General features: G+C 34.0%; 1 protein-coding gene across 5 annotated transcripts in view; it reads left to right on the forward strand.

Moving 5' to 3' along the window:
- Positions 1 to 27,029, forward strand: part of DCDC2C (doublecortin domain containing 2C) — a 173,926-nt gene that overhangs the window by 126,287 nt on the left and 20,610 nt on the right. For 4 of the 5 annotated variants that reach the window (XM_074288066.1, XM_074288067.1, XM_074288068.1 and 1 more), the window contains one exon: positions 18,304 to 18,364. The exons of the other annotated variant lie outside the window; for it this stretch is intronic. In XM_074288066.1, the coding sequence (XP_074144167.1) occupies positions 18,304 to 18,364 (61 nt within the window). The remainder of the gene's footprint in view (positions 1 to 18,303; positions 18,365 to 27,029) is intronic. 5 annotated transcript variants of the gene reach the window in all.

Consider the following 27,029-nt stretch of genomic DNA (forward strand, 5'->3'; position numbering starts at 1 on the left):
TATGTGGTGATCACTTTTGCACAGTGCCTGGCGTATAGTACATCCTTAATAAATGTTTCTTGACTTGACATATTAAAGTTAGAAAGCCTTATAACCAGATTGGCCATGGGATAATGGAATTTTTGGCCACAATTATTTTCCAGGACCCTCTTCTAATTGTAAAAGAGTTGTAATCAGCATCTGTGGAATGAGTTTTCATACTGATTAAATCAATGACAGGTTTTTGAAGTATAAATATGTGCTCTTATCTCTCTCTCTCTCTCTCTCTCTCTCTCTCTCTTTTGTTTTGGTTTTTGGTTAGTTGAGTGATATAGTCAGATGTGTTTTTAATTTTGTAGCTGTGTCTAGGATAGAAAAGGAAGAGGTTGGAGGCAAAGGGAAGCCATTTAGATATTTCCTGTGAGAGATGATAAGAGTTAACTAAAGGAGAGACTTTAAGTGTGAAAATAGGAGGTAGGTACAGGAAATGGTACAAAGGTAGAATTGATGAGACTTGGTAATTGATGGTATAAAAGGTTTGTGGGAAAATTAAGAATGATTCCAAGTTGTGATACCAGGTAACTGGAAGGATTGTGTTGCCATTAATAGAAAGAGGAAACTTTGGAGAAAGAGTGGATATGGGGAAAAATCTAATGAGCAAACTTTTGACATGTTGAGTTGAAATGCCTAGAGGAGATGCCCAATGGTAATACAAGAGTACAGCTCAGGAGAGAAGTTAAGGCTACTATTCTAGGTGTGTTAGTCATCTGTATAGAGATGATAATTGAAGTTATGGGAGTTGATGTGGGTTAGCATAGGAGAGAAAGGTATATAATGAGAAGAGAAGAGGATCCAGAATAGACCTTGCGAGCTATCCACACTTAGTAGACAGGGAAGAGTATAATGATATAGTCAAGGAGATTAAGAAATGTTTACCAGTAAGAGCAAAACCAAGAGAAAGCAAATATTCAGAAGGAGGAGATAGCCAGCAGTGTCAAAAGTCACAGGGAGTTCAAAAAGGATGATGCCTAGAAAAAAGTCATTAATGATCTTAGCACATCACTCTCCATGGACTAGTCAGTCAATAAATAATGATGGAATGAACAAATGAATATTTTCCAGGGATTTCTGCTACTGATGGAAAAGTTGGGTACAGCAAGTTAGTGAAATTAAAATATATACAAAAACCTATAATAATAATTTATTCTTTTTGGATGCTTTATCCAGATCAGTCAGTCAGTAGAGGACTTCTATTTAATTAGTATTGCCAGAATTGCCAATAAAACCAGAGTTCTTTGTGATGGACTATTGTCTCTGGCTTAGGATTTTTGTGATAAAAATGATAGTGACATTGATCCTTCTATTGATTTTTAAAATTCATTGCCTGAACAATATCATTACTATTTTTTCTTTTTATTATCTTGATACTATTCTGGCACTGTAGCTAAATATTTTATGACTTCCTTTCGAAGCAAGGTCAGTATTGATCAAGGTAGGAGACTAAAAAAGCTTAGTGTAAGTCATTAATAATGCTAAGTGGGATCTTGCTGAATTAAGTACTAAGTAATGAAACTCTTAGAGATTACAAGTAACCAGAAAAATAAGGAATGAAATCCATTTTCCAAATTTAGGATGTTATGTAAATTATTCATAAAATTTTTTCCTTTAAAATGGTACACAATATAGAAGTCATCTACAAGCTATTTAAACTTGAAATGATATTGCATTATTGAACTGCCCTGAAGGAAAGATCTAGTAGCATAAGGAAGTGTTTTATTATAGCAGATTTTGTGTGGCATGTAAATTGTTCCTAATAGTCAGTACAACAATAACTACTACTATCACCAAACAAAAATAATAATCTGGATTTTGTAGTAGTTCCCTCACAACTCTACCTAATTATGAAGCAGATTGTGATGTATCATTCTTATCTTACAGCAGAAGAAATGAGCTCCTGCTAAATGTTTTGCCCAAGGTTACACAGGGATAGTAAGTGTTAACATTGGCATTTGAACCTGATTTTTGTTTAACCATTGAAACTCCTTTTCAGGTAAAAGAAACAGGGAATTTAAAAGTTCATTAGTTAATCTAGATTCTCCTTGTTCTATCACTTACTAAACTATGTGACTCTGAGTAATTTGCCTAATTTTTCTTAGCCTCAGTTTACTTAGCTGTAAAATGTTGTTAATAATTTATGTTCTATATGAGATAATGTTTATAAAACTGTTATACATTTCAAAGTATTATGCACATAAAAAGCATTAGAATTAATCTTGACTATAGCTGGGCAAGAGCATCTGACTTGGCGTATTCCCTTCCTTCCTATCTACTTACCTATAATCTTTACATTTCTTTGAGAAGAACAACTGCAGATAAAAATATAATGCTACCTGGACAGAGAAAGGAAGGAAGGAAGGAAAGAAAGAAGGAAGAAAGGAAGAAGGAGCTTCATTGTTCAACTAGTTGGCCAATTGGGTCCCGTAATCATTGTTTGTCATTCATTTTCAAAGAAGACTATGAGATTAGGAAGATGCTACCATGACATGCAAGTGAATTGAATTTAAGTGGATGAGGGCTATGCAAAGTCACCTGTCTCATTTTCCCCTCCAGAACCATTTGGAGTGGCCAAATATAGATCAGGATGACTGAAGATGACCCTGATACAGTGAGAGACTTTGGCCTTTTTGAGCTAAGGTCTTTCCCAGATCTCAGTTTGATTGAGGCAATATCCATTCTGTGACTAAAGCTAAATAAGAACTGAGGCAAAGATTTACCTAGTTTTTAAAAAAATTAATTTGGGAAAAGAAGACCCTCAGAATATCTTTAATTCAATTCACTTGCAAGCATGACATTACCTTCCTGTTTGCATGATTCTTTTCAAGAACAAGTGCCAAACAATAAGAATAACAATCTCTAATCTTAGGAAGCTAGATGAAATAAACAGAGGCATGGATGTAATTGTCATAGGTCAAAGACTCCCAAACTGATTCTTTATAGAAATATTTGTTGAAAATTCCTGGTTATTGTTATTGTTCAGAAATTTCAATTATGTGGAGTCTTCAGGACCCCATATGGAGTTTTCTTGGCAAAGATACTGATTCAGTAGTGGTTTGTCCTTCACTTCTCCAGTTCATTTTATAGATGAGGAGAACCAGAATTAAGTGACTTGCTCTGTCACATAGTAAATTTTTTTGAAGTCAGGAAAAGATGAGTGTTCCTGATTTCATACCTGGCACCTCATTCACTGCACTACCTTGTTTGCTGTCTTTATAACTAAATCAAAAAAATTGCTGTTATTCTAGGTCATCTGTCTGAACTTACCTTCAAGGAATCATAGGACCATAGTAGTGATTTTTCTATATGGAAAAGGAATATACCCATATTAAGAAATTCCTTTTGTATTATTGGGGTGGGGCATATATATATATATGTATATATATATATATAGATGTATGTATGTGTGTGTGTGTGTGTATGAACATTAAACTATTTCCAGAATTTTGTGATCAATTTTTTATTTTTAAATAGCTAAAATAGGGGACATGAGAATGGAAAGAGTTTATTTTAATTCACCTCTATGTCCACTTTTTGACTTATAGGAGATACTTTAGTCAATCCTATCCTGTTTTCTTCAAGGGTAGATCAATTCCTAATTCTAATCCCACTGAATAACAATGTTCTCACATTTCAGGCAGATTTTTATCCAAATACAATTATTTTCACTGAATAACCCAAATTGTAGCTCACCAGATTTGAAACTGAAAATGCCTTTATCATCCATATCTTGATATAAACTTCATGTTTTCTGATCCATTCTTTGGTTTCAGTGGGTTGGTCATGACATTTTTAATGCATGGAAAAATAAACCCTGACTTGTGAAAAAGACTAAGCCAAAATTTGAGCCTAAGTTAAGCAGAGATCTGGTTAGAAATACTACACAGCATCATTTGGATCTTTTAAGGGGCAGCTTGGGTAGAGGGCCAGTCTTGATATGGGACAGACCTGGATTCAAGCTCTGCCTCTTACATGTTACTTGCATCTTATTCTACTTTAATAGCCTTAGGCAACATTCTCAGACTGTTAGAGATCAACATTGATGGAAGGACCTTCTACTCTGGGAGTTCCTTATACCTATGAAAACATGAATGCCATTTATATATCTGTATCTGTGTACAAACACACATATATGCATACACATACACATGCAGCTAAGTGGCACTGTGGATAGATGCCCAGCCTAGAATCAGGAAGACTCATTTCCCTGAGTTTAAATCTGACCTTAGACACTTAATAATTTAATAGTTGTATGACCTTGTGCAAGTCATTTAATCCTATTTGCCTCAGTTTTCTTATCTGCAAATGAATAGGAGAAAAAAATGGATAAATTATACAAGTATCTTTGCCAAGACAATCTCAAATGGGGTCATGAAGAGTTGCCCATGACTAAAATGATTGAAAAACAGTAATTATATATGAATGTGTATGTGTATAGATAGATAGATAGATAATTGTTCTTGAAGTCTAAAAGACCTGAATTTAAGTCATTCTGCCTCTGAATATATTGGCTATGTGATACCTTGGTTAAGGACCTTAAATCCTCAGTATTCAAGGTAACTTTCTAATATTAATATTAATAATAACAAAATCAGTAGCATTTATATACAGCATCTTAATATATATTATACAAATATCACCTCATTTTTATCCCCACAATAACCCTGGGAGGTAGGTGCTATTATTATCCCCATTTTATTGATGGGGAAAATGAGGCACACAGAGGTTAATTGATTTGCTCAGCGTCACACAGCTAGTAGATATTTGAGATAGGATTCAAACTCAGGTCTTCTTTGCACCAAGTTAGCTATTTATAACGATTGTGCCCCTTAGCTGTTTGTCTAAGACTAAGGTGCAAAGACAGTCCTGTATTAGAGACGGAGTTTCCTCACCAGGGAGATTGCATAGCAAGAATAACAGATCTGGTCCAATTTAATGGATGTGTGCATCTGTGTACACACTTGTATATGCATACTCACATACACATAGAGAACCATTAATGTTTCAGGGACCAAACAACTTGAGTTTCAGGTTTCTGACATATCAGTGGAACCTAAAATAGAATTTTTAGTAAGAGATGAAAAGAAATAAATCCTTCAAATTTGCTACTTGTGTGGCTTAGGAAAAGTTTGGATAGGAAGACTGGAACTCACTCTGGGAGAGGGTATTTTAGGTGAATTGATTACTTGGTTTCTCTAAATTGACAGTCACATTTTGATGAAAAAAAAAATCCTTCCCTTGAGTAATTTTGAGGAAAAGAAAATCAGAAACATGAGGCAAATAGAGGCTTGAAGGTCCACAGGCACTCAGAATTGACAAATTAGATTTTTCAGGAGCCCTTTTTCTTCATTCCACATATCTTCTGTGAACTTGGCAGTCTTCCCCCTAGAGAAAGCCAAGATGAGAAATAGCAGCACTGTGGTAAGTAGGGACTGAGGGTCTCACTTGGCTCTTCAGAATGCACCAAGATTCTATAACATGGAGTCATATAATATCCTGCCCCAGCTAGGGCATTCATTTTCCCATTTTTTGATCATTAGGGTTTGTCTACATTGATATTTGAAGGGGAAAAAACTCCAGGCCTGTGCAAAAAAGTAGTCCTATGAAAGCAGATCACATTGTTGGCCTATTAAGCTGGGATGAAAAATAGACTGTCTTTTTCAAACTGCAGTAGTAGCTGCAGGAAATCTGAGCTCTGCCTGTTCATAATCATTCAAGACACATCTAAAATCTGATGAACATGTTGTAGACATAAGCCAAATATGGATTTTTCCCCCTAAATTAGGAATAGTTTTTTTTGTTATTCTGGAGCTTATTGGTATGAAGATGCTTTTAAGTTATGCTTTGTTTTCATTTCCTTTCTGTTATTAGCCCAAATGTAGTGCTCATTCTTCCAAAAGGAAGACCTTGTCACAGAGATCCTTGCATTCATCACTTCTGTTTGGCTAGTCATAACCTGTATACTTGGATCTAATAAATAAGTTTGTGTTAGACTAGCAGTTGACATCCAAGCCTTTTGCATCTCATAAAAGATTACTAGATTATTCAAATCACATAGTTTACTTTTCCTGTTAAACAAACCAAACCAAAAACATATATGTCTTTTGGTAAATATTCTTTCCATCAAGCTGCCTCATACACACATGTATATACATATATGTACACACATATGTGTTGTTTATATGTATGCATGTATTACAATTTTTGTCTAAATTGTTATTTGAAGGGGACAAAAAACTCTAGGTCTGTGCAAAAATGTAGTCCTATAAAGTAGAGCACATTGTTGGCATGTGTCTATATCTATATATGTATGTATGTATATATACACACATGTGCCTGTTAAAATTTAAAACTATACCAAGGCTTTTGGGATACCCTGTGCACATATGCATATACATATGCATGTGTGTATGTATGAATATAGATATATTCTATATAGAAACATACATAAATATATATAAAATACAATAAAAAATGAAAATAAAGAAAATATGTACAGCTACACAAATATTCTCTCTCTGTAGAAGCACACACATACAATATATATGTAAAGTTTCCTTATGTGGACATAATCAAGGAAATCTTTTGGACATATAATACATAAGAATAATTATCAAGGTAATGATATAACTCACAATCTCCCATTATTTTTATAGGATATTCTGGCAATTTATACCTAATTTTTTATAATTAGTTATAATTATATATACATATATAATTTTTTTACAGTTGAATTTTGCTTTAAGAAATCATATAAATCACAGTCATAACTAGGACAGGGGAGATGGGGTGTTGCTCCAAGGTGATACTGTGTGTACTTAATTTCTGGTACTTCTCAGGTAGAAAAATTCCTCAATTAAGGTTTTGCCATAGATCAAGTTTGAGAATTATAAAATAGATCTTTTTAATGGAAGTGACAGACAAAGGTCATTTTTCATATAGCATAATAATTTGTGCAACGTCTTTGGTACAGTAGATTTCCTGATATATTTAAATGTTTTTATTACAGATCATTAGCTTTGAGAGAGGACTTTGAAATGATAGAATCCACCCTATCATATTACAGAGGAAGAAAGTAAACCTTAGAAAGGTTTTTACTTGCCTAAGTTCATTTGGCTTCTCATTTGCAAAGATTTTGACCTCAGAATTCAATCTTATGTTTTTAAAAATTATGCTCTAAAATATAAATTCTTTGTTTTCTTGATTTTAGTAGCAAACAATTCTTAGAGGAAAGGCAGAGCCATTGTTTTTCCATTAATACCATTTTATTTCAGAGGATAAATTAATCTGACCTGATTTATCCTTAACAAAGCCATGTTAATATTCATTCTCAAATCTGTGAGTTTTCAAAGACTTTCAATGATATTTATTTTTGATACTATGCTTTAGAATTTTTTTCCTGGTTATAAACTCAAAGTGAAATGCCTCTAATTTCCAGGAATTGGGTGTCTTTTTCGCCTTTCTTGAAAAATAGGTGTTACATATGACTCTCTTTCAACCTTCAGTCACATCACATTAGTTTTTTAGTGACTTCAGTTTTTTCAGAATCCTTGGATATAAATGAGACTTTGCAGATTTAGACAGATTCCTTTTGTTTAAGTCATCTATTACTTCAAGGATAGTTCTTTTTTTTGGGGGGTTGCTTCCTACTTTCCTTTCTTAGGATTTACCTGTTCTAGTAGTTGAATCCTTTCTGTGGTCTCAGAGGAAAGGCCATTCTTTTTCCTCCCTAGAGCTAACTCATCTATCTCAATCTTGGATCCCATCTGTTTCTGATTCTTAAGAGAGATGGTTCTCTCATTTATCTCATTTCTGGTCCGCATCTTCACTCTCTTCTTTTCAGCTGGTTTTTTTCATCTGATTTTCAGCATATATAGCTTCCTCAATCCACAAAAACTAACTGAAACTTGTCATTCACTCATGTTTCTTCCCTATTTTTTAACCTTTTCTTTTCTTCCTACCATAGATATTAGGTGATCATCTACTGTGTGCTAGATTCTGTGCTGGACACTTAGGCTGCCAGACTTTGCCAATGAGTAGTACTCTAACTGCATTTTCTATCTAGTCACTCATTTAACTCTTTGTTGGGTCTTATATCCATCATTCTCCTGAAACTTATCTTTCTGTATGATTGTCAGTTACTCAGTCAATGAGCATTTATTATTATACCAAGAATGTAAAGATAAAAAAGAATAGTTCCTGTTTTCAAGGGAGTCACATTAAAATAGGCAAAACAACATGAAAATAATAATATATATATACAAGATATACACAGAGTAAATAGAACACAAGATCATGGCTGGAGTGATGGGCACCAGAAAAGGCCTCATGGAGAGGACAAGATTTGATCTGAGTCTTGAAGGAACCAAGGGAAACAAAGAAGTGGCAAGGAGATGAACAAGAACAACATTCCAGGTATGGAAGATAAGTATGAAAAAGCACAGAGATGGGAGATAGATTGCTGAGTGTAAGAAATAAGAAACAAGCTAATAAGGCTATGAGAGAAGTATGAGACAAGTAGAATATAAAGAAACTGGGAACATAGCAAGGGACCAGATCATTTAAAATTTTAAGTGACAGAGGAGCTGGATATAATAGGAAGCCACTGTTTTTTGAGTAGGTAGGTAGGTAACAAAATCAGACCTGAACTTTTGGAAAATTACTTTGTTGAGTGGAGAGAAACTTGAGCTAGGGAGACCAATTAGACAGCTATTACAGTAATTCAGGTAAGAAATAATAGGGGCCTGAAATTAGTACTTATGTCAGAGGTAGGAAAGGAGAGCGGATATATGTGAGGGAAGTACAGATAGAAATGAGAAGATTTGGCAAGGGATTGGATATGTGACTTGTTATCAAATCCACTGGCTTCTCCTTTATCCTCATTCTTCTTGAATCCTTTGCCACGTTTGATATCGTTGACCATTCTTGCTCCCATTTCTTGAAGCTTTCTTTTCTTTTAGCATGATTCTATATTATAGTGGTTCTCAAAATATTTCTGTGATGTTTTTTCTCTTTATATTATCTCTTTTAACTCTTCATCTCTCTGGCTTTGGCTAATTTCCATAGCTTGTTCTTCAATCTTTTAATTTTTTATCTCTCAGACAACTTTTCTAGTCTCATAACTTCACATGACTCTTCTATGTTGATGACCCTTAGATATTTTATCTTCAATTCCATCCAGCACTAGTCCTGTGTTTCATACCATTTCTATTAGGTATAGAAATATATGAAAGATCTATTACTTTGAAATCACAGGAAAACTCCCCTGTGTGGGAGCTCCTCTGTGGATTGTTGAACAAAACATTTTACGTGAACAGATTCACCTCTCAGGGACTTAGTCCTAGAATTTAAGACACAAAGGAGTTAAATGTTAGAAGGGGGATTAGAATTTTGCTTAAATATAATGTCACAATCTGAATTCATCATCTTTACCGTTTGCCACAAAATGAATTTCCCTTATCAGTTTCCCTGACTTGTCAGTAATATCATCATTCACAGGTTGCTTAAGCCTAAAATCTTAGTTACGTTTTGGATTTATCCTTTTCCTTCTTACACTGTCTCTAGGTACCATGTTTTGCTTAAGTCTTTCTGTGGATCATTACAATCTGTACCAGAGTACTCTCTATATTCTTTAGCAGAACTTCTACTAAATGTAGAGGAGGCCTTTGGATACTGTAAATAAAACATTTTGATAGATTTTATCCAGAAAATTTTTGAGGGTAAATAGGACCCTGGGGTACAAAGGTTTTATAATTTTTTGTTTCTTGTATTTCCAGAGTCTAACACATTGCATTCTCAACAACTTAAACATAATAGATACTTAATAAATATGTACTGAATTGAATTTAATATTTAATGAAAAACACACTGGACTAAAATACAAACTTACTCTTTTGGGGGTAATATTAGCTGAAAAAAGTAATGTGCCAGCTTTTTAAAAGAATTTCTTTTTAAAGAGAATTTGATCTTAATATAAAATCTTGGAAATCTATTGACATATTGTATTCACATGCTGTAAACAAGAGTTACTTAGCTTTTTTTTTTTTTTTGGTCATAAATCCCTTTGACAATCTAGACTCTGGATCCCCTCTCAAAATAATATTATTAAATGCATAAAATAAAGTGTGTAGTATTACAATGGAAATTAGTGACATTAAAATGCATTTACCAAAATGTTAAAAGTTCATAATTCATGAACTTCCCAAAATCTATTCATGGATCCCATAGATGAACTTTGGGGTAAGAATCCCTGTTTTATAGTGAAAACTGAGTGATTTATTTACCTTTCCATGGTACTGACAGATGGATTACAGGCCCTGAAGTTTTAAGAATCCTCCAAGTCAAAAGAATAAAGAAGCTCAGCTAAATATGTCTCTGTAAAGAGTCAAGAAACTTGAATCTGTGCTTATTTTATTTGTATCATGTCATAGTTTACACTGAATTGTATGTTACATTGCCTTTATGTACTTTTAATTAGGTTACATGTCTTTATGTACTTTATCAAATGTAATATATCTCAAGATCTTGTGATATAAATTGAAGAAATGTCATTAGATGACCTCTGATATTTTTCCTAGTTCTAAATTTATGATCTTATGATCTTGTGTTACCATAGGGGAAAAGTAGACATATAGATCTTTTTCTTCATTATTTCACTTTCTTTATGCTGTTTTTTAATCTCTAATTCCTCTTTGAAACTGATTATAGGTCAGATATTTTATAACAATATAGTTTTTTGGGAACACATTGGGCAACTAGGATAATAATGAAGGGCTTCAAAATCATGCCTTATGTGGATCATTTAAAGGAAATGGAGATTAACTTTGAATAGGGAAGACAAGAGTAGGATGGTGATGTGGGTAGGAGCTTGTCTTCAAGTATTTGAAAAGTTGTTGTTATGTCTCAGAGAATTTTGACTAGTTCTGTTTGGCTCCAGAGGGGGAGAACCCCTAGAAATCAGTGGTAGTTGTAAAGAATAAAATTTTAGCTTAATATTAACAAGGATTTACTAATAATTAGAGCTTTCCAAATATGAAAAGGGCTGCTTTCAGAAGGATAATTTTCCTCTTATTTAAGATCTTTATATAGAGGTTGACGTGCCACTGTCGACAATCCTTCAGTAAGTATTCTTTTTTGAGAATTTGTTGGAATAGACAATCTCCCAATTCTCTTCCATCTCTGAATTTCCATGATTCTGATTCTTTGATTCTGTAATCTCCTTTTCTAGTGTGGCCTAGTCTTTTTCTCTCCAACCTATCAATTCAACTATACTTTCCCTAATTCCCTAATGGGAACTCTACCATAATCAATACAATGTTCATTCTCACTCTTAGTACCATGCTTATGGGTACCAAGAAATGCATTTATTTCTTTTTTCTTCTTATTCCAGTCTTGTCCTCAAGGTTCAATTTAACTCACAAAAGCTTTCTGGCCTATTTGAACTTTTGCTGATCATACAGTTTAGTATTTGATTATATACTATTTGTTCCTTATTTTATATCAATCATGTGTTATTACCTATGCTGTAAACCTCTTGTGGTCAGGAAAAATATTCCATTTTGTTTAACTTAGTGCTCTGTAAGATATGTAAACATAAAATGTTTTCTTTATTCTGCTTGTTTTGCTCAGTATCAGTTCATGTGAATCTTTTTACGCCTTTCTAAAATTCTAAAATCAGCCTGTTCATCATTTTAAATAGAACAATAGTATTCCATTACTTTCATATACCATATTTTATTCAGCTATTCCATAATTGATGGACATCTACTCATTTTCCAATTTTTTGCCACCACAAAAAGAACTGCTACAAAGATTTTTGCACATGTGGGTCCTTTTCCCTCTTTTATGATTTCTTTGAGATATAGACCCAGTGGAGAAACTGCTAGATCAAAGGGTATGCACAGTTTTATAGCCTTTTACGTATAGTTCCAAATTGCTCTCCAACATAATTGGCTTATTTCACAATTTCTCCAACAATGCATTAGTGTCCCTGCTTCCCCACATTCCCTTCAACATTTTCATTATTTTTTTCCTGTCATATTAGTCAATCTGAGAGGTGGGAGGTGGTACCTCAGAGTTATTTTGATTTGAATTTCTCTAATCAGTAGTGATTTAGACTATATGTGACTATAGGTGTCTTTAATTCCTTCATCTCAAAATTATCTGTTCATATTCTTTGACATTTATCAATTGGGGAATGATTTATATTCTTATAACTTTGATTCAATTCTTCATATATTTTAGAAATGAGACCTTTATCAGAAACACTGGCTGTAAACATTTTTTCCTAGCTTTCTGTTTTCCTTCTAATCTTGGCTATGTTGGTTTTGTATGTACAAAAACTTTTTAATATAATAAAAGTTATTTATTTTTAAATGCAGATAAAATCATTTTATAGAGGATGAAACTGAGCCTTAGTGAGATTAAAACACTTGCTCAAAGTCACATTAGTAGATAGGTGGCAGAACTAGGCCTTGAATACAGGTCTTTTTGTAACTTTACCTTTAATGTTCTCTTTATTTTTTTTCAGGGATTTTTTTCTTTCAAAGTCCACGAAACTACTTTTTTCATGTGTTACACAAAGAAACAGTGTTTTCCTTAATCTTTCCTTTGTGTCTAATATATTTAATCAGTCATTTCCCATTTCTCTCTAGGTCTCATACATTATTTCATTTCCTACTTTTTCATTTCTGGTTTCTAAATTTTTAAAAATTTTTTACTCAGGATGAAAATCTGTCTATAAAAAGAGACTCAGCAATGGAAACAGATACATTTTTTTTTCAGAAATATTTTTCTTATTGCTCCTGTCACTGATTTCTCAAGAGATCATAATCATTCATTATCATCAATTAATATTGACTGAGCCCTTGTCATTTCCACAGCAAATAATCTAGCTATTTAAAGTAAGGACTTGGATTGTAAAAAGATTTAAATTCATCTACCTTAAAGAAAAACAAAGGGGCAGACTCACAGTCATTAGAATATATGAAACATAAGTAAAAATCTTCTTATACCGAAGTTGTCTTAGGAACATCTCTTGCAATATTTTGACATGTGTACTAGAGTAGATGGTTATAATGAAATATTTTTACAAGAAGTCCTTTAATGACAATAGCAATTGGTGATATATGTTTCATAGGCCCTTTTGATAAGATGATCATGTTGTACTATTTAGAAATATGAACAAAAAGACTCAAACCAAATAATTAGCAGTCAATAAGTATTAAGTATCTACTGTATGCTAGACATGGTGCTAGGTCTTAGGGATATTACAGGTATAATGAATGAAACAATCTCCTGTTGCGCTGTGGCCACCATATTCTTACTGTAGTCCATTATTGATATACGTGCTGCCCAAATGATACTTATATTCCTACAGTATATGTCTGATCATATCAGCTACCTACCTGATAAACAATATTGACTCCCTGTTACCTCCAGAATAACAAAACTTTCTCTTTGTTGTTTGTCACAACTTTGTCCCATCTTATCTTTCTAGCTGTAATAATATCATTAAAAAATGTAACATTTAAACATTCACAAAATATATGACTATTATTAACTCATATGATCCTTAAAACATGCCTGGAAGGTAGATACTATTACATTTTACAGATGAGGAAACTGAGGCTGGCAGAGGTTAAATGATTTGCCTAGGAGCAAATTTTGAACTTTGTTTTTTGAACTTAGGTCTCCCTCCAGGTAGGTAAGTGGCAGAATAGGTAGAGCAGTAGGCCTGAAGTCAGAAAGACTCATCTTCTGGAAATCAAATCTTGCTTCAGACATTTACTACCTGTGTGACACTGGCCAAGTCATTTAACTCTACTCGCCTCAGTTTTCTCATCTGTGAAATGAGCTGGAGAAGGAAATGGCAACCCACTGTAGTATCTTTGCCAAGGAAACCCCAAATAAGGTCATGAAGAATTGGATGTAACTAAAATGAGTGAACAACAGCAAAAATTTCTGACTCTAGGCTCAGTACTCTGCCTACTGCTCCATCTTTATGCATTTTTATGTAAGCTGCCTTTATGCATTATTACATATCACTCCCCTCTAAGTATTCTGTGATCCAGCCAAACTGCTCTTTTGCAGCTCTTCACCTACAACACACCATCTGTCATCTCTGTACTTGTGCATATTTTCTGTCTTTCATCCCTAGAGCCCATTCTCTCCTATTCTCCATTTCTTGGAATTCCTGGTTTACTTCAAGACTTAATGCATGCATATTTCTCTGTCTCTTTCTCTGTTTCTGTCTGTCTGTCTCCTCAATATACATACACATTGGGGCAGCTAAGTGGTGCAGTGCATAGAGCTTCAGGATTGGAGGTAGGAAGAGCTAAATTCAAATTTAGCTTCAAACACTGACTAGCTGTGTGGCCCTGGGCAAGTCATGTAACCTTTGTCTGTCTCCGTTTGTTTAACTGTAAAATAAGGTTAATATACTTCTTCATATAGTAAATGCTATATAAATGTTAGCTATTTCAATAGTACATATATATGCTATATAAATGTTAGCTATTTCAATAGTATATATATATATATATATATATATATATATGCTATATAAATGTTAGCTATTTCAATAGTACATATATATGCTATATAAATGTTAGCTATTTCAATAGTATATATATATATATGCTATATAAATGTTAGCTATTTCAATAGTATATATATATATATGCTATATAAATGTTAGCTATTTCAATAGTATATATATGTGTATATATATATTTATATACACATTTATATGTATTTGTATCTATATCCAGATAAGATATACATTCATATATACAAACATATACATACTCATACACAATGGACACAGAACACACATTTATGTGTGTGCCTGTCTTTTGTATCTCCATTAGAATGTAAACTTGAGGACTTGAGGGAGGATATTATTTTATTTTGCTTTTGTCCTAGAATCTTCAGATATATGTGTGTATACACACCCACACACACACCCACACACACCCACACACACACACACACACACACACACACACACACACCTGGTACATAGTAGATATTTAATGAGTGAAATTTAGCTAGATAAGGTAACTGAGGCCCTGAAAGTGACTTATCCAAGGTCACAAAGATAAACTGCAGATCCATTCTCACTCTAAATCTGTGGCTTATATCTCAGGATACCTTTTTATTAGTTTGGACCTCTTATACTTTGTTGATCATGGACAAATTGTGAGTTCTATGCAGGAACTGCTGCCTCTGGCTCCTGAAAAAGCCATAAAGCATTATTTTGTCGTCTGATGCCCATCTTTGCAGCCTACCGCTTTTGTGGGATGTTTTAAACTCTTTTATGACATACTGAATGAAGTGACTGGTTTATAACGAATAGTCCTCCTAGTATTTAATTTTAAGTGATTGGAATTCAGAGTTTACAAATTGCTCTGCAAAAGCTTTTAAAGGCATCTTGTGCCAATTGGGATGATTTGGTTATGTGAAAATATAGCTGCAGCTCATTTATCTGCCTTTTTTGGCAACAAGGTGTTACACATAAGCAGATAGCCACCTCTTGTTCTTCCCAGTCCTATTTGGTTTGTTTTCATGGAACTTTTTTGCGAGGAAATTCTTTTAAAGTTTTATCATGCACACCCCTTGCCCTCTGAAGCCACAAGATGAGATGCAATTCAGGTCTTCTAGAATCCCTCTATATATATTTTATGTGAAATTTTCATTGATTCTTTTAGCTATTTCTCCTCAAAAATTTATCTTCTATCTATACTTAATGTTTGATTGGCAGATGACTTTTCTTTTCCAGTGAATAGTGATGGAAAACAATGGCAAACCACTTTAGTATCTTTGCTAAGAAAACCCCAAATGGAGGTTGAATATGACTAATTGATTAAATAGCAGGAACAACAAAAATTTGCATCAGAGTTGTTGTGAGGAAAAGCCTATGAAGTTCAAAGTGTCAAACAAGTAAGTTGTTTGTTAGAACTATGTCATAAGAATGAAGGACTGGAGGGCAAATAGTTATAGGAATTATAATTTAATATATGTTTTTTTCTTCTTTTTTAAAATAGTATTTTATTTTTTCCAAATATATGCAAAGATAGTTTTCAATATTCACTTTTACAAAATTTAATATATGTTTCTTCTTCTTTTTTAAATAGTATTTTATTTTTTCCAATTACATGCAAAGATAGTTTCCAACATTCATTTTTACAAAACCTTGTGTTTCAAATTTTCCTCCCTTTCCTCTCTCCTTCCCCCTCTTCGAGAGAACAAGCAATTTGATATGTTAAACATGTGCAGTTCTAAAGATATTTCCATATTCATCATATAGCACACACAAAAAATCATATCAAAAAGAAAAAAAACAACCAAACAACAATAACAACAAAAAGTGAAAAAATTATACTTTGATCTACATTCAGTCTCCAGAATTCTCTCTTTGGATGCGGATGGCAATTTCTATCACAATTCTATTAGTCCTTGAATTATCTTATTGTTGAAAAGACCATGTCTATTATAGTTGATCATCACATCATCTTGTAGTTACTGTATATAATGTTTTCTTGGTTCTTATCACTTTACTTAGCATCAATTCATGAAAGTTTTTCGAAATCAGCTTGCTCATCATTTCTTATAGAACAATAATATTCCATTACATTCATATATCAGCTGTTCCTCAACTGAGGGGCATCCACTATTTCTAGTTTCTTTCCATTACAAAAAGAGTGGCTACAAACATTTTTGAACATGTGAGTCACTTTTTTATGAACTCCTTGGGATATAAATCCAGCAGTGAAACTGTTAGATCAAAGGATATGCACAGTTTGATAGCTCTTTGGGGATAGTTCCAAAATTGCATATTTTTTATAATATCTATTTTGGCTGTTCAAAGGAGTTATTTTTTATTTCTAGCTTATTTCTTATAGTTGAGATTGCTAGGTAAGTAACCTTCTGCCCTATGTCTTTACCTTTTTTATTCAATTATAAGTTCCTTGAAGGCAAGTTAGTAGGCCAGTGAATAGAACACAGGGGCTAGAGTCAGGAGGACCTGAGTTCAAATTGAGTATCACAGTCACTAACTGTGTGACTTGGGCAAGGCATTTAACCTACTCACTTTCTTCATTTGTAAAAAGAGCTGGAGAAGAAATGGCAAACTATTTCATTATCTTTGCCAAGAAATCCCCAAAGAGGGTCACAAAGAGCTGAACACTACTGAAACAACTGAACAACAACAACCAACAACAGAGTTCCTTGAAGGCAGGAACTTTAATCTTATTTACTTTATATATTTGCCAACACTTAGGATAGGTATTTAGTACATATGCTAAGCTACCTATATAATGGACATTTAATAATTGTTTGCTGTAGGTATATAATGATGCTAAAGATCTCCATTTTCTTGATCATGCATTGCAACTTAAATGAATGTGTTAAAATTTTCAGAAGTACATGAATACACATTAAATATTTAATAATTTCTAAAAACAATGGTGGTTGCAGCTTTCCCAGACTTTTGTTCTTTGCTATATAGTTTTTATAGGATGATTTTATATATAGTTTGATTTTAAAAATGAATAAAAAATAAATTTTAACTTCTAGAACAATGCCAAATAAGTGAGTTTTAACTATAGCATCATGGATTCATGTTGCCTTATTTCATATCTCTGGAGATGTTTGTAGTTTGGACTGAGCCTTTGGGGAGCTAGAAGCTAATATAAGTAACCCCTGATTTTTGGTTTTGCTGTGGGTCTTTGAACAAGACATTGCCTGGGGATGGAATGGGACAGGGAGGATAATATTTGTAGGGTGTTCTAGGTAATCTCGAGTACTCAGTTAGAATTGAATTCATAGATCCCAGTTGTTCCATTGGGTTTCAGACATTGTTTTAATTTTGGAACTGTCCAAGTTTCTTGACCTTTTTTTTTTTTTTAAAGTTCACAAGTCCAGGGATCAGTAGGGACCAAATTAGATCTCCTGGGGCCACTCTGGCCTGGAATATGATACTCAAGTGTTTCATTATATAGGAAGCATGGTTAGATGGAAAAGAAAGTATTGACTTAGAGTCAGGAGACTTGGATTCAAATTCCATCTCTGCAATTAACTGTGAACATGGACAAATGCAAACTCTAGGAGTCTCAGTTTCCTGCTCTATAATCTGGATTTGATGATAAAATTCGCAATCCCTACCATTTCCCAGGATCCTATTAACCAGAATATTTTAATCCTGGAAATTTAAATTTCTAAGACTTAAAAGGTGAATTTAATTATTAACCTTGTTGATTTCTATTGCAGGGAAGCAAAAAAGAATGGCGTTTAAAGATGTTTGGCTTATTTTTGAGATCAAAAGTCAGAGGTATGTTATACAGATGGTAAAGAATTGGAGAGTATTTATTTCTATAGTAATTTAATGAAATATAAATGTGAATTAGAATGCTGTTTGAGACATGATAATCTAATGATGATATAGTGATGATGTGATTAACTATAAGTGATTTGGTTATTATTCAGTTCAGATTTCATCTCCTAAAATACAGTTACCTATAATCATTCATTCTTTATTTACATTCAACAACTATTAGTTAAATGTCTAAGGCACCATCCTAGGTGATAGGGGACATAGATACATAATTAAATCTAGTTGTGATTCTGCCCTCAAGTACTTTACAGACACTGAAGTTTAAAAGATCATAAAATGTCTCAGGTGGAAGGAATCTTTGAGGTCATTTGGCTAACTCTCATTTTATAGATGAGGAAATTGAGCTTGGTTAAGTGATATATTCAAGCCCACATAGATATAGGAAGTGCTCTTAAATATATCTAAACCCAAATGCTTTGGTATTTCCAAATGAGAACATATATTCCAATAAATAATGGAATATTTAATATTCCAGTTATTAATCTCCCATGTAAATGTCATCAGTTAGTCCTCATCATCATTATCATCATCATCATCATTTTTACTTAGCACATTGTAAATGCTTAATACATGCTTGTTGGTTGACTAATTGAAAAGGTAGCATGTAAGATGGGATTCAAGAATAGGAAGGATTTTTAACAGGTGGAGACATTGATGGGGTGAATCAATCTCTTCTAGCCATGAGAAACAGCATGGCTGGAAAGGTAAAAATGGTGATGAGATTGAGGAAAAGCAGTTTTATTTGAGTGCTTAAAAGGGAATGCTAAAATGTTTGTGGCAGTACATTTTGTAGTGGCAAGAAACTGGAAACTGAGTGAATACCCATCAGTTGCAGAATGGATGAATAAGTTATGAGATATGAATGTTATGGAATATTATTCTATGAAAAACAGGATGATTTCAGAGAGGCCTGGAGTGACTTATATGAACTGAGGCTAAGTGAGCAGAACCAGAAGATCATTGTATATGGCAACAGCAATATTATATGAAGATCAATTCTGATGAACGTTGCTCTTTTCAATAATGAGATGATTCAGTTCCAATCGTCTTGTGATAATGAGAGCCATCTACACCCAGAGAGAGGACTGTGGGAACTGAGTTTGGATTACAACATAGCATTTTCACTTTTTTGGTTGTTTGCTTGTATTTTGTTTTGTTTCCTATTTTTTTCCCTTTGTGATTTGAGTTTTCTTGTGCAGCATAATTGTATAAATATGTATATATATATACATACACACACATATATACATATATTATGTGTATATATGTATATATATATATATATATATATATACTGGTTTTAACATATATATTTTTGACATATTTAAGTGGATTACTTGTTATCTGAGGAGGGAGTCGGGGGAAGAGGGGAAAATTTGGAACACAAGACTTTGCAAGGGTCCATGTTAAAAATTATCCATAAATATGTTTTGAAAATAAAAAGCTTTAATAAAAAATAAATTAAAAAAAGTGAATGCTAAAAGACTGAAAAGAACATTGTAGTCATATGGTGGAAGGTCTTAAATGCTGGGATAAGGAATTTTCTTTTTATTTTGTAAGCAGTAGAAAGTCATTGAAGATTTTTGAATAGGGGGATGAAATGGTCAAACCTATATATTCTATATGTCTATGTGACTGTCTCTCTCACCCCTCCTCTCTCCCTTTCCCTCTCCCTCTCCCTTCCTTCCTCCTTCCCACCCCTCCCCCTCTCTTTCTGTCTCTGTCTTCTCTCTCTCTCTTCCCCCTGCTCTGTCTGTCTGTCTCTGTTTCTATGTCTCTGTCTGCCTCTCTTTCTCTCTCTAATGCAGTGTAGCACAGAGAACAGATGGCTGAACACCTCTGACACTATTGGTTGTGTGATTAGAACAAGTCTTCTAATTTCTCAGTGCTTTAGGGAACTTTTTATTTTTATTTTTAGAACGGAGTTGCCCACTTTATATTTTTAAATTTTTACATTAAATTTTAATTTTTTCTCAATTATATGTAAACAAATATTATTAGCACTCTTTTAAAAAAATTTGAGTTCCATAGTTTATCCTTTCTTCTAACCTTTCCCCATAATTGAGAGGGTTAGTAATTTAATATCGATTATATATATGTGCAGTTATGCAAAATATTTCTGTATTAACCATGTTGTGAAAGAAAGCAGACTTAAAAAGTCCACCAGAATAATAAAGTTTAAAAAAAAAGTATGTTTCAATATGCACTAGACTTCAGTTCTTTTTTTGGTAGTATGACAGTTTTCATCATGCATCTTTTAGAACTATCTTGGATAGTTGTATTACTGGAGTTGACTATGATACAATATTGCTATTACTGTAAATAATGATATCCTAGGTCTGTTTATTTCACTTTTCATCAGTTCACAAAAGCCTTCTCAGGTTTTTTTCTGAGAGCCTCCTGTCTATCATTTCTTATAACACAATAGTATTCTATAGCAAATGTATATCACAACTTGTTTAGCCATTCCTCATTTGATGAGAATCTCCTCAATATCCAATTTTATGCCACAACAAAAAAATTTTTTTGCAAATGTGGTGCTTTCCCCTTTTCTTTCATCTCTTTGGGGTATAGACTTGGTTAGTGATATTGCTAGGTCAAAAGATACATATAGTTTTATAGTCCTTTGGGTGTAATTCCAAACTGTTGTCCAGAATCTAGGCAAGTTTTTATAAGTTAAGAGAAAATATTGACTTAGATTTGTTGAAAAAGTTTTTCAACAGAAGCTCCCTCCATGAAAGAAAAAATAAGTCCAGTGTCTCTCTGTCTCTGTCTCTCTCTGTCATATATATATATATATATATATATATATATATATATATATATATATATATATATATATATATATATATACTTAATAAATACTTGTTGATACTTTCCCTTTTCCCTTAATTTACTGTCTTTATTGCATATTAATAACCCTTGATTGATTGATTTGGTGACTGCTTGAATGTGGGTGTTGAGGAAGAAGGAAGAACCAAATATGACTTCAAAGTTTCCAACTGGGATGACGGAGAATTGAATTGCCATCAGAGAAACAGGACATTAGGAGGAGGGGCAGGTTTTGGTATGTGAAGTGATATGTGCCAACAGAACATTTAAGGAGAGATGTCCAGCTGTCAGTTGGACCGGAGGTCTAGGGAAGAGAGTGGGGCTGTGTGTGAGAGTATGCGTATGTGTGTGATTTGTATAGAAATGGTCACTGATGCCACAGCCTTGTGCACAGTCAGTAAATGACTTAACATAAAGAAAAGTAAACACCATCTAGTCAAACTTTTCATTTTATAGATGAATTAAAGGTTTAAAGGAAGGAAATAGCTTCTCCAAGAACACACTTCTATTTGCTAATATCTGTTTTTTTTTTTAAATAGTTACTTTTTATTTTTAACTTTACTTTGTGCATCTGTATATTTTGTAGTTAAATGATCTGTATCTAGATAAATATAAACTGGTAGCGCACTTATTTTGATCCATAGATTAACTCTTTGTCAGTATCTTTTGCATTTTGGTTATGATATTGCCCTAAGATTGCAATTTGTCTTTTTATATTGAGGTCATTAAGAGCTAGCCTGTAGTAGACTGATTGTTGACTGGTCAGGATCTACAGCACACTGTATAAATTGAGGCACCATAGCAATGAAAAAGGGCCAGATAGACGTTGCTTCTTTTGGTGAATAAATATTTGTTGACTGTCTTTTATGTGAAGGCTGAGCGTGAGAAAAGAGGATTACCTTAAAGAAATAATAAGCAAATAAAAGTGAAAAGGATGTTCTAGGCATTGGGGACATTTGTAGTAGTGGCACAGACCAGAGAGCAACAGGAGGATATGTTTGAAAGACTAGGGAAGTCATCCAGTTTGACTAAATCCCTGTAATACACTGAAACATGTTCAGCACCTTAAAAGAAGTCATGAAACTTTTTTAGAGAAGGAAGAAGTGAAAATTGAGTCTGGGGAAATGACATTAGGGTTCACAGCATTTCTCACTCCTTTTTTGGGTAAAAAAAATCACTTCTAAAAGCCTAATCAGGGTCCCCTTGGATCCATGTGTATTTTAGACTCCAGTCCAGTCTTCTTACTTTCAATTCTTGACACCTCCTAAAATCTTCCTGCATTCTTCAGTCTCCAGTCTATGCCTGGGGTGGCAGGGGATTCTGACTGTTCATTAACACCCTACTTGGAAGACCTGTAACTGATTTTCCACTTGTCATTACTGTGTAGCCAGGAACCCTTTCATCCTTCTATCCAGAGAACGTCTAATAAGAATATTGGAGAATTAAAAATGATGACAAGGGAAGTTTATCAAATAATTTCCTAACCACTATAATGACCTTGAAGCAGTGATCCAGGTTGTCACCCTATGTGAGCGGAATCACATTTCAGCTCCACAGCACCATCTAGTGATGTAGAGAATGAGCATATTGGTACCAAACAAATTGTAGCAGGGGATTCATAGAATATTAGGGCAAGAAAGGACTTTAGAGGTCACCTGATCCAACCAGCATCACTTTACCCCTGGGGAATCTGGGGCTCAGACAATGACTTATTTAATGTCACACAGCTAACTAATGGCAGCCAGCAGACCAAAACCATGTTGTTTGAATCTCTATTCAGAGTTTATTCTACTGAACCATTCTGCCCTAATCTGATAGAACACTTTTTGGATACTTCAGAAAACCTTTGATTTCCATTTTAGATCAAAGCAACTCTGTGCTTTTAGGAGAGAATTCTGGGGGTGCTTTCTCATTTTGTTCTTTCATTAAAATGAATTAAATCCATGCCCTAAAGACTGGTTCTCAAAACCAATCAGATGAGTTAATCTGGGTTCATCATATTAATAAATTATCCTTATAAAGCACATTATAGGGTATTTTATACATAAGGTAGATGAGCACAGTTGATAAAGTCTTTATTTTATAGATGAGTCTCAGAAAAGTTAAATGTTGTCCAAGGTTGCTCTAGGATATGCCAGAACTAACACTATAGTCCAGCTCTTCCCACTTTATATTCAGAGCTTTTTATACAATGCTGGACAGAATATATATAATCATATATCTGGAAAGGTCCTCAAGGACCATCTCATTTCCCCAATTTTCAGATGAGGAAACAGCTCTTGCAATTTAAGCAACTTCAAGTTTCATTAAAGTACTAAGGAGCAGAGGTTGTATTTGAACCCAGGTCATCTTATTTCAGAACACTTCTGTTCTTTTTACTGCTTCCCTTAAGAGGAATACTATGAATTCCAAGCTTTAGAACTCATCTCTGCTACAGGTGAATAACTGAGAGTCTTGTGAACAGGACCTCCTTCTTACTTTGACCTTCCTGTACTTTACTCCAGGGTTGGAATACAGGTCTCTGTTTTGCAGGCTGTCAGTGAACTAACTTTTGTGAGAAAAAAATCACCTATCAGTATTCTAAAGTATACACACAGATTATATATACACATATATACTTTATAATATATATGTACAAGTATAGATTTAAAAGCAAAACCACTGTATATTTATAGAATTCCATTGTTAAATGTCTCGTTCTTTATAAGGCTAGAAAAATTTTTAGAGAAATTATTATTTTCTATTATATTAGTAACCAACTATTAAATTGTGATTAAGGCTTTTTTCTATTTCCTCATTCAGGGCCCAGCTCCTATAATTCAATCTATGAATGATGTTGTTGATAGAGGAGATTGTCCAAATTGGGAACAAGTTCTTCTATCTTGAGCACCCAACTATGAGACTTTACTTTTGTTTAAAGTGTAAACAGAATCTAATCTAGGTTAAAGTGTTTAGTCTTTCTCCTTAGATCCTTCTATTAGAGTTATGGTAACCTAGCTCATAAAGGAGAAAATCAACCAATGTGTTAGTAGAGATAGATTCCTTTGTCCAGATTGCTGGAGGCAACTGAGTCTCATGATCCAGTTATAGCCCACCTCCTCATTTTAAAGTCTGCCCCCTTATTAATTATCAATCAGGCTTAATTTTCACTTGAGGAGCACCTCCCACCTTCCCCTTCTTCTTTAAAAGTATATTAAGACATTCAGTATCTCCATTATTAGGTACCTTTGGTTACTAAGAGAGACCATGGACCATCAATTTATTGATAATCAGCTAGCATAATTAATAAATGATGGAAGGGTGGGAAAAAAAGACCTACTGAGGTTATAACTCCTACTCTTTCCTTCAAAACTCATGGATGTGGCCTTCTCCTTTAAATTGAACTCTGCATTGTTTTCTACTATGATTTTTCCTGAGCTTTGCAATGATCTAGTTGCCTTTTGAATAAGAAAACCACAGTCTCACATCCAAATAATACAATTGCAACCTGCTAGATCTCTGAAGAGCATTTCAGTTTTAAAGAACCATGTGAATTAATGACTTTTTATTGAAGAGTATAAGTATATTGACCATATGACCTCTTAAATGCTATAATGATCATGAGAAACAACCACAATAACATTTATATACTACATTACCATTACAAAGTATTTTATCTTTATCTTTTACCTAAAGTGATCAGTTCCAATCTATGTTTTTTTTTTTTTAAACAATAATCCTATGAGATAGTACAAATGTTAAAATAGGAAAGGCAGTATGGTATAGGAGTCAGAGGCTCTTGGTTCAAATCCCATCTCTGATGCATGTTTAATCTTAGACAGCATACTTCCCTTTCTTAGGCTTGAATTTCCTTAACTATACAATGATGGATTTGGATTAAATGATCTCTGAGATTCTTTCATTTCACAGACAAAGGAGCCAAGTTTCAGAGAAGTTACGCAACATACTCAAGAACACACAGCTATATGAGAGGTACATGGAGGGAGTTAGGTTTATATAGTCAAACTGTAATCTGTGCCTTCTGATTCCCAGGCCAGAATTTTCCCATTGTACTGCTTAGTTTTAAATCCAGATCTTCTAATACCAAATACAGTATTCTTCTCAGTATATTCATTCAAAGGACTTTAAAAATCCTTGATTTTTTTTTGACCAATCACAGGAATAGTTTAAAAAAAATAACCTTCTGAAGCTTCGGGCATAATTTGTTAGGGAAAATAAGGTTCTTTTTAAGATTATATCATTCAGTTGTAGTGAGTTGTTCTGCTGAATAGCAGGGATCTTTTTCTCTTCTTTAGTATTATGTATATTGGGAATGGGGAGCATGGAGACAGAGAAGAGAAAAGAGAATAGAACCAATTTGTTCCTAGGCAGAAAACAAGTCCATAGTTTTCATTATATTTTTTCAACTCATTTCTCCTTGTTCCATTGTGATGATGGGGACTAGGGAAATTAGAATCCTAGGCAGAGCTGTAAGTAGGGTGGAGAGACATCTAAGCTTTTCCTAAGGGTGACAAATTTAGAGGATGCTGACTTCACTTGTAGCCCTTCAGTAGAATAGAAACAGCAGAGGTTAGCACGAAGTAAGCAAGAATAATTGGTTAAACTAGAAAATCCTGAAACTGTGGGCTGTAGCAAATTCTTGTGCACTTGCTCTAGGTGCAACAGTTTCTAGTTGTGGCTTTTGATAAAAGAACTTTGAGATGAAAAAACTGAGGCACTGGGAAATAAAGTTAGATACTCAAGGTTATATGCATATAGTAAGAAAGCCAGAATTCAAATTTAGGTTTCTTGGCTCTGAATCTGGGGATTTTGCCACTATTCCATGAATGGCACCCGTGGGGCAAAGGTAAGATTAGACAGACGAGGGTACATGATGCCCCATGGCCCTTGTATTTGTATCCTTTTCACAAAACTGTTTTTTCTTTCTGCACAGGTGCAAATAACTCTTTCCATTCTGTTTCTATTCCTTGTGGAGTCATAAACTGGAGCACCAGATAGCACTTTGAGCTCTCAGAGGAGCCCTAATACCACCATAGTATCTTTTTTCTACCTTCATGTCTTGTTATTCTTCCCATTTATTTTTCTTTTTGTTTGATTTCAGCCAGACTGAGAACCCAGGGAGTGGTGAAAGGAAAGATGTGTTTTCAACAGCTTTTGCAATTTCAAATCCATTTGGTGTTCTGAGGCCTGAATGGGAGACTGTCACTCAGGGAGCCAGTTGTAAACTCTTCAGGCCCAAAAGGCAGTGAGAGGCCTGTTGTAACCAGCGAAGCATTCACATAATGAGGCTGACTTCCTTTTTGATTCTAGTTCAAAAAGCACATCATGGCTTTGTTGTTCTTTCCTAAATGCTGTCTATTTTGACAGTCTCCTCTGGCATGCAGAAGCAGCCTACTCCAAGCAAAATTAATTATAATGTTCTCAAGTTCTCCTTTTCCTTCTGTCTTTCTGTGAAGTTACAGTGACGGGCCCAGCACACGTTGTGCCCATTCCCTTGATGTCCCTTGACAGCCTTTATCAAGGTTGCCTGAGGCATAATTGTGATGCAGATAGATTTTGTGTCTAGTCACAGAATCACAGGATCTTAAAGCTTGTAAAGCGCCTCAGAGGCCATTTCATTTAACCACATCTAGAGTAGAAATCTTTCTGCAATATCTGTGACTAGTCATTATGCAAGATCCATTCTGCCTGTGAGCTTGTGATTTCATGAATCTGCCCATTTTGTCTTTGGGAATTTCTAATTGTTGGAAGGCTTTTGTGATTTCTCTTA

Source organism: Sminthopsis crassicaudata, chromosome 2 (assembly GCF_048593235.1).
Source record: "Sminthopsis crassicaudata isolate SCR6 chromosome 2, ASM4859323v1, whole genome shotgun sequence".
Classification (NCBI taxonomy): Eukaryota; Metazoa; Chordata; class Mammalia; order Dasyuromorphia; family Dasyuridae; genus Sminthopsis; species Sminthopsis crassicaudata.